This window comes from Tympanuchus pallidicinctus, unplaced genomic scaffold (assembly GCF_026119805.1).
Source record: "Tympanuchus pallidicinctus isolate F22 unplaced genomic scaffold, pur_lepc_1.0 scaffold7, whole genome shotgun sequence".
Classification (NCBI taxonomy): Eukaryota; Metazoa; Chordata; class Aves; order Galliformes; family Phasianidae; genus Tympanuchus; species Tympanuchus pallidicinctus.
The window spans coordinates 10,964,949-10,972,780 of record NW_026294791.1 but is presented as its reverse complement, the minus strand read 5'-3'; the positions used below and the strand labels follow the sequence as shown (position 1 = coordinate 10,972,780).

Here is a 7,832-nt window from a genome sequence, read left to right as displayed (position 1 = left end):
TTGAAGTGAGATGATTATAACAACAAAATTGCAAATGATGTAACTACTCGATTCTTCTATGGTCCCTACACATTCAACATTTCTGATCTTAGCTTCAGTTATGACAGAACAGGACAGCTTTTAAATTTAGCTTGCTCTTATTAGCACAGAAAGTAGCATTCAAAACTATTTGAAAAGAGATTATGAACTAAATTCTTACTTCTTAGTTATGAATTCAGTAAAGCCACATCATACCATCACTGCTTTGGTGCAGCTCTGGCATTTGAGTTTTCAAAGGTGGCAGACTTGGAATTCTTCAGCTGTGTGGCAGTTATCAACAGATACTCCTTATGTCCCCTCGAGCTCAGTTGTATAAACCTCGGCAAGAAGGCAGCTCCCTCCCACTCCAATTCACAGCTCTGCTTTTGGAGCTAGGAAGGGCAGAATATGCAAATGCTTTTGAGGTCCAAAAGGTCCCGAAGGTATCTGCACATGCAGATACTCTGCTCCCATTTTTTTCCCCTTTCCTCCCTTCTTCTCTCTCTCCTTACCTATTTCTTTCTTCCTTAATTTCTTTTTCTTTTCTTTTCTTTTCTTTCTTTTTTTTTTTTCCCCTGAAAATTCACATAAATAGAAGCCAAAGTCTAAAAGAAACATCTATTGTTGATACCTCTCTGCAACCAGATGCTGTAACTCCTATTCCGGATGGGAAGCATCAGCCTCATTTCTGACCTGATTCTACAGACTTCTGAGAGCTCTGTGATGTCATGGAAGCATTCCTGACCTAAAGGGATACATTTGTTGAACCAAAAATATCAGGTACTTAACCACTTTCTAAATATTTTGGCATAGCATATTGGTTTTTGTTTTAAATTCTTTCATTTCTGACAGAAGACCACAAAATTAAATCCTTTGGAAACAGCCTCGTATCAGCGCTGTTGAATAACATTTGGGTCGTACTCTCTTCTGGAGTATTTTATAAATACAAGAGTTGCTCACTCAGGAATTTACTTTTGTAAAAATGTGCATTTCTGCTTTTCTGTGATGAATGCTAAGGTATCATTTTCTCAACATTTTATTGGACCAGACAAACTAAGCTTCCTGTGACACACCAAGTGCCCAAGTGGTATATTTGGTGTGAAATATGCCATTTACTCTCTTACTGATTCTGAATCCAGTTTGACACCTTATAGTTCAATATAATTCCATTGACAGACTGCAGAAAGCTGTCATCAGACAGGAATTTTTGAGCACTACAATGAGAGGAGATAAGAATGCTTAAGATAAATGAGAAGGGTGACACAAACTTCACATTCTGGTATTGCAGATATTATCAACTGAGAAAGAAAAGTACAGCAGAGTGCCAAGTTCAGCAACCTGAATGGTGGAAACAGTGCAACAGTAGCATTTGGAACTTCTATTTTATTACACACAGAATTATAGTTTTGGGGTTTTCTTTGTATTTTTTGTTTTTTGTTTTTTTAATATAATCAGTTGGCATTTCACACAAGTCATATGATACTTTTTCATCATCTTTATCAAATGAACACGACAAAAAGTTGGCTTCAGTAAAACCTATGGAAAGACACTGGCCCTCATCTTCAAGTACCATCAGTTTGGGTTATTTGTGCAACAGCAGTTGAAATGTTTCTAATCAAAGTTTGCTTCAATATGTTACATCACAACAACATGCTCCTGAATATCTGAATGTTTAGAATTAGTCTATAATTAGTCTCATTACTTACTTAACACAGGCTGAATTCTTGTAGGCTGGCTTTGTGTGGCCAAGAATACATCAACGTAGTTTAAAAGCTAACTAGAAAACACTGTTTCAGTTTAAAGGAATTCAAGACTATAGATCATTATTAGCTTTAACACAGTCAAAATGTTGCTGCAAGTTTTCTCATGCCTCATTACTGTATTGCCTCCTAACCAACGTTAAGGTTTCCATATCCTGAGCCACCACACTTTTGCATGTTAACCTTTATGGCCAAAATCACCACATTTCCTCCCAAATAGATAATTGACCTCCTTACAAGGAAGGCAGGAAGACGTAAATGCTTTTAATTACAAAACACTGCCCTCGATTCTGTTTCACGATTAAAAAATTATCATGATTTAAAAACGTATTTTGAAATGCTACATAAGAACTAAGAATTATATCCATCACCACCACTTAAAGTCTTTGCAGTTTTAAAAAAGAAAAAAATAGTGGTGAAACTAGCATAGCTGTTTGGATATAAAAAGTGGTCTCATACAAACACCTTCATGATTATTAGATTTTGTGCAAAAAATAAAGCAAAAAAATGCATACTGGAAGTCATTACTGCCCAAATGGTGCCTGCATCACTCTTATACTGTAGTACAAAACGACTGCTTACATCCACACAAATGTAACTTCAGGGCAGTGGCAACACGTTCAGTTTTGTGACTGTGATTCCTTTATTGCACGTGTCACATGAACCAGAGACTGTATAACTGCATATACTCCCACTGAAACACCTCCTTGGCCTAGACACATCATGTCTTTGAGACTCTGTAGTGAACATTTTGTACTGTAAGCCTTTACATGAGACACATCCATTGGCTCCACTTACAAATTATCTGTGGCAAAAGTACAGTATTTCATAAATAAACTTTACCAAAATATTACAGAAAAAAAGCTTTGGGATACATTAAATATAAACATGATGTCAGCTGAGCTGCACATTTAATTTAGATATATACAACAGTATGCTCACCAGTTCTTTTTGTAGATGTGTATTCTCCCTGAGTCCTTTTCCTTACTTAGCAACATGGTACATTGTCAGATGTTTGCTCATTAACAGCAATGAAAGCTTTGGGGTGGGAAAGAAAGGTGGGAAGGAGCATGTCAAAGTGCACTCCATCTCACATCTCATGGGTTTTAAGCTTACTGAGCCTTTGCTTCCAAGAGCCCACTGGTCATCACATGCCCATGACCACTTACACAAGCACTGGCATGTTTCAATGAATCTGCTCCAAGGTAGGCCATCAAAAGTTCAGTGCGTCGGATTAATAACTGCATGAGGTCTTCAGCCAAACTCTCCATAGTTGAGTATCGTACCTTCTCAAAGTCAAAGATGTCTTTGAGGAAGAAAAGCACTTGATCCTAGTGGGGGAAAAAAAAAAAAGGAAAAATGTGTGTTTATTTACAAGAAGAAAAAGGAAAAAGCATGCAATGTTACCTATTTCTTGCACACATTTCACAAAACCATCCATTTATGTATTCTTCCAGTGCAGAGATATAAATGCACTAAAATATACTTCATAGAACAGTTCTAGGCCTAAAAAGCTTAGTCAGTATGATAGTAAATATTTCCATCATTTTTACTGTTTGCTTTAATTTTAGGAAAATACAAATGTGTGCCTGTAAGCAAGATCCTCATTTCTTTTCTTCCACAGGATTTTTTTTTTTTTTTAATTAAGATAAGTGGTAATGAAGAAGAAGGAACAAACCTTGAAGAAGCAGCATAAGTCATAAAGGGAATTTCTAGGACCCAAAAAACCCCATGCCAAAACAGGGCTGATATGTTCACATATAGCATAGAAATGAGCAAAAAATCCATCAGGTACCTGGGGATGTAAAAAGTGGAGAGTTACACAGTACATTTAAAATAAAACCTTATTACATAAAACTGTGTTTAAAAAAGCCTAAAAAGCCCACCACTGCAGAGTTGTGGCAGCCTGGTAACTCTACCAAGCAACTCTTGTTTTAGAAAAGTGTTGTTGGTTTTGTTTGTAAGCTTGTTTGTTTTAAACTCCTCTGGTACTTTGCATTATTAGGAATAAGGCAAATAAGTTCACGACCAACCTACTCCGATTCTCCCACCTGACAGATCAGGTAAGTTTAATCAGTTACTCCAGTTTGAGATCCTGGCTGAATCTTGTAAAAAGTAAGAAATTGCATTTGAAGCCGTCTAGAAATTAAAACGCCTCCTTACAATTCCATTCTAAAAGTTAACTTCTGCTATTGGAAAGTAGGAATCAAGTACAGATCTAAATACCCAGTTATCCCCTTCTCCACAATGTCAAAAGCTTTGCTAATATTAGGCTCTTCCTCTACAGACGCTCAAATACAACAGTTTAATTGCTTCCTGATTTTCTTTTCCATCCTTTTTGTTCAGGCACGCAGTTTGGAATCACTAAAGTTGGGCTTCCTCAGCTGCAGTATGCAAAATCACTTCCAATGGCTATGGCTGTCCAGCAGAAAAGCTCAACTTCGCTTATGAACGGAATATTAGAGATGGAGGCATTTGCCTTCAGGTCTCATAAAAACCCCTAAAAGCAAACAAAAAGTGGAGCTGCTGTCACAGAGGAGTACTGCTTCACAATCTGCAGTTTCTTCCATGAAAGCCAGGATGCCAAAGGGCACTGAGGGAGGCTGCAGCACAGATCCGGCAGTCCTTGAGGGCAACTTCAGGTAAGTAAAGAAATGGGACTGATTTACAGTTAGCTTTGGAGACAGTGCAGGGACACAGGGTTGAGAATGTCCCTGATCAGTGACCTTGGTCTGCAAAAATCTGAAACACACGTGTGGACCCAGAAATCACAGATTCTACTCTCAACTATTTTTTGGCCTAAACTGGTTTGAGAATTTTTCAGGTAAGACTTTTTGCTAAAAAACTCGTATCAAAACCCCACAAGCTAAACTTCTTCAAACGACAGACTTGTTGAAACTAATATGTCTACAGGAGTAAGGGTTGATCTGTAATTATTTTTTCCAAAACAAGGCAGAACTTCGTGTTCTTTGGAGTAGCTTTGGTACATATAATTTGCAAAGCAACTTACCTTCATTTGCTGTCTTTTCTGCTTCAGTACTGACCAACAGCTCGAAGCCACTGCCTAGATGTAAAAAAAAAAAAGAAAAAAGATAAAAAAAAAGAAAAAGACAAAAAAAAATTTAAAGTGTCCATTACCATTATAAAACATTATAAAACAACAATTATAAAAATTTTCATCTAAAAAGCACTGATGTGCAGATGTTATATTTCTAAATGTCCTTCTAGTTTCAATCTTGTGATAACACAAAATTTTCAAGTATAAAATATCAGCTGATGCACACAACTGATTTTACAAAGTGTTCATATTTGTTCATATTTTGAAATCTTTCTTTGTTACACTTTCCTTAGATTAATTAAAATGTGATTTGGCACTCCTGACTGGTTTTGTTTTTTTTTTTACAGTCAAACAGTTAGCAACATCTACTCAGTTTAACTGAGGGTAGTCCATTATATACCAGAAAGTGTGCTCAGACATCAGCAGCTATTTTAGATACTAAATAGCATGTGAACACATCGTAATGTCCTTTTTACTTTTAGCAAAAACATTCCTGCAATAGCTTCAGATTCAGCGAAGTAGTTTTGTCCAAATATGGCTGTGTATAATACAATATACCCATATCAGAACTCCTCTTTTTCCCCCTTCATAGCTTCTAACAGAATTCTATCCCCATCTGATTCTCCATGCATACTTGAAGATAATTCACTATTCTCAAAATGCTGTTATTGCATACTTACAAAATGTGTGTGTTTGTGATGGCATTGTGTTCATTTACTTGTACCTGGATGTTCATGCCTTACTGCTAGCACTCTGGTTTATGTACCAAAATCTGGATCTAATATCTAAGATGGGGCTAACAGAAAATTCCCTTGTAAAATTTTACTTAGAGCAAACATATTTTTGCAGGTCAGGCTAAAGTATTTTCCCCAATATACTCAACCATCTGATATATTTTTGGCAGAGTGGTAGCTTTTAAACTATGATTACAAAAAAAAAGATAGTGATAAAACATTTTTTTTTTCTGCTGAAGATACTTCAGGTATATATTCAGTACATATAATTGTAGTGGAAGCTGAATTAGCTGAATCTTTACACTGAAGGAGCACATAGATTCTTTATTTCAAAATTAAATGCTTTTATCAAGATGATATACATAGTCTTTATTATGGAGCTGATGGATTTATTCTCATTCTTGAGAATCCACTCTAATAACATAAAGCACAGATCACCAGAAGAATAATTTCAGGATATACAGAATTTTATAGCAGAATGCTCACACCGATGTTACATTCACCATAGCATCTACTTACACTGATACACCACAACAATACCAGGATTATGAAAATAACAAATACTTACTGTTTCTTTAAAAGAGGAATTCAGCCAGCGGTTGTTTACTACATTCTGTATAGATATTGGTGGATTTTCTAAATCTTCAAATGAATCCATCAAAATGAAGTCCAGAACAACATCATAAAAATTCAAGTTTTTTACCTATATTAAACCAGAACGTGGTCTAAGTAACTTAGTTTCTCTTTCAGCAGTGGAATTCAACATGCATCATATTCTAACTGTTTTAACATACAGATGTAAAGAGAAGCAGAACAAAATGTAAATGCTTTCTGGTACTAAAGTACACTGGTGGATGCCATTTCTCTAAGTCAGGATTGTTAGGCATGACAGAGTTGACTTTCCCACAATTCTGAACTGAAAAGAATTATTTTTGGCTGCTACAGTTGGCATAATTGAGGGTAAAAACACTTCAAAAAGTCACACTCACTCCTCTAGCAGCAAGTTCCATTTCAGTATTATCCCAGTGATCCGTTTGTTCCAAGAAATATATCATTTCATCAAAGACATCTTCAAATTTCTTTGGATTCTGCAAAGTAAAAGCAATGAATGTCAAGCAAACCTAACACAAGAGATGGTTTATTTACATTATAAAATGAATTATGGTAGAAGTTACTTTAGCAGTGAAACATTAGTCAAAAAAAAGGCTTTTACCTTTCGTGCTCTCACAATTAGGGCAGATAAAATTTTTCTTCCACTTTCAGCAAGAAATATTCTGTTTGCTGTTTCTGAAAGAATTATCTAGAAAAGGTTTTAGAAAACATGGACATATTCATTCACAGATTATAGCAAGTGATCTTTAATTATTTCGATCAAATTTAATAAAGTTTTCTTCATTACAACCACTGGCATAGTAGGCAAATTCCCAAGAAGTCTTTGGTGCAAATATTCCAAATTTTGTTCATCATAAGATTGGGGTGCCCCATTTTAGAATTACAGAAATGTAGAAATTATAGCAATAATTAAGAATATGCTTAATTATGGGATATGTTATTAAAACATTTGCATGAGTACTGCACAGATAGTGGCACTTCAATGTCATGCCTTAGGTTTAAGAAGGCAGATGACTTTGCTTTCTGCTTACCTGGAAAGCTTGTCGAATACAATGAAGCTTAGCAAGGAAGTCGCTGTCCCCAAGACATTCAAACATTTCAGTCCTATGAAAAATTTAAAAAAAAAAAAAAATAATAATAATAATCAAAAACATCAAATAAAGAAGCACAAGAAAATTCAACTACAAAATACCCTGTATGAGAATCCTGTATTCTGCACAGAATATTTAATTTTATTGTTTTCTTTTCTTGCAGATTGTTAAGTAGACAAATCAATACATTAATACCTTAATACTCGTGAATAAACTTTGCCTTCTTCTGCTAAGTGCATTGCTTCTTCATACAGTGGGCAATGGCAAAGGGAATCTAGCCCATAGGTATTACGAACTTCTCTATGCTCCGTAAGCTGGGGGGGAAAAAAAAGTAACATTCATTTAAAGAACTTGCCAAAGTTTTCCTGATCTTCTAATAAAGTTGCATCCTTTTCTGTAGCTGCTTTAAAAAAAAAAAATAACATAAGAAAAGAGGGGGCAACACTGAGCTAGTAAACCAAAGTGGGGCACTGTGCTATTAATAGGGCTGTAATTTCATGCCTTTTAAAATCTGAAATCTACAGCTTCAGGTTTTGATTTGTAAAAGTTTAATTCATAA

The 7,832-nt window shown here is 35.5% G+C and overlaps 1 protein-coding gene and 1 long non-coding RNA gene across 3 annotated transcripts in view; one reads left to right on the top strand and one right to left on the bottom strand.

Annotated features, from left to right (window-relative positions):
- Nucleotides 1-1,435: 1,435 nt before the first annotated feature.
- Nucleotides 1,436-7,832, bottom strand: part of MIGA1 (mitoguardin 1) — a 34,505-nt gene continuing 28,108 nt past the window's right edge. For both annotated transcript variants that reach the window (XM_052666749.1, XM_052666750.1), the window contains exons 9-16: nt 7,469-7,587; nt 7,214-7,286; nt 6,784-6,870; nt 6,560-6,658; nt 6,139-6,273; nt 4,789-4,842; nt 3,457-3,573; nt 1,436-3,109 (exon numbers count right to left, since the gene is read on the bottom strand). In XM_052666749.1, coding sequence (XP_052522709.1) covers nt 2,891-3,109; nt 3,457-3,573; nt 4,789-4,842; nt 6,139-6,273; nt 6,560-6,658; nt 6,784-6,870; nt 7,214-7,286; nt 7,469-7,587 — 903 coding nt within the window. In that variant the 3' untranslated portion in view covers nt 1,436-2,890. The remainder of the gene's footprint in view (nt 3,110-3,456; nt 3,574-4,788; nt 4,843-6,138; nt 6,274-6,559; nt 6,659-6,783; nt 6,871-7,213; nt 7,287-7,468; nt 7,588-7,832) is intronic.
- Nucleotides 3,929-7,832, top strand: part of LOC128072686 (uncharacterized) — a 29,171-nt gene continuing 25,267 nt past the window's right edge. The window contains exon 1 of the long non-coding RNA XR_008202402.1: nt 3,929-4,420. This is a non-coding gene — a long non-coding RNA (uncharacterized LOC128072686). The remainder of the gene's footprint in view (nt 4,421-7,832) is intronic.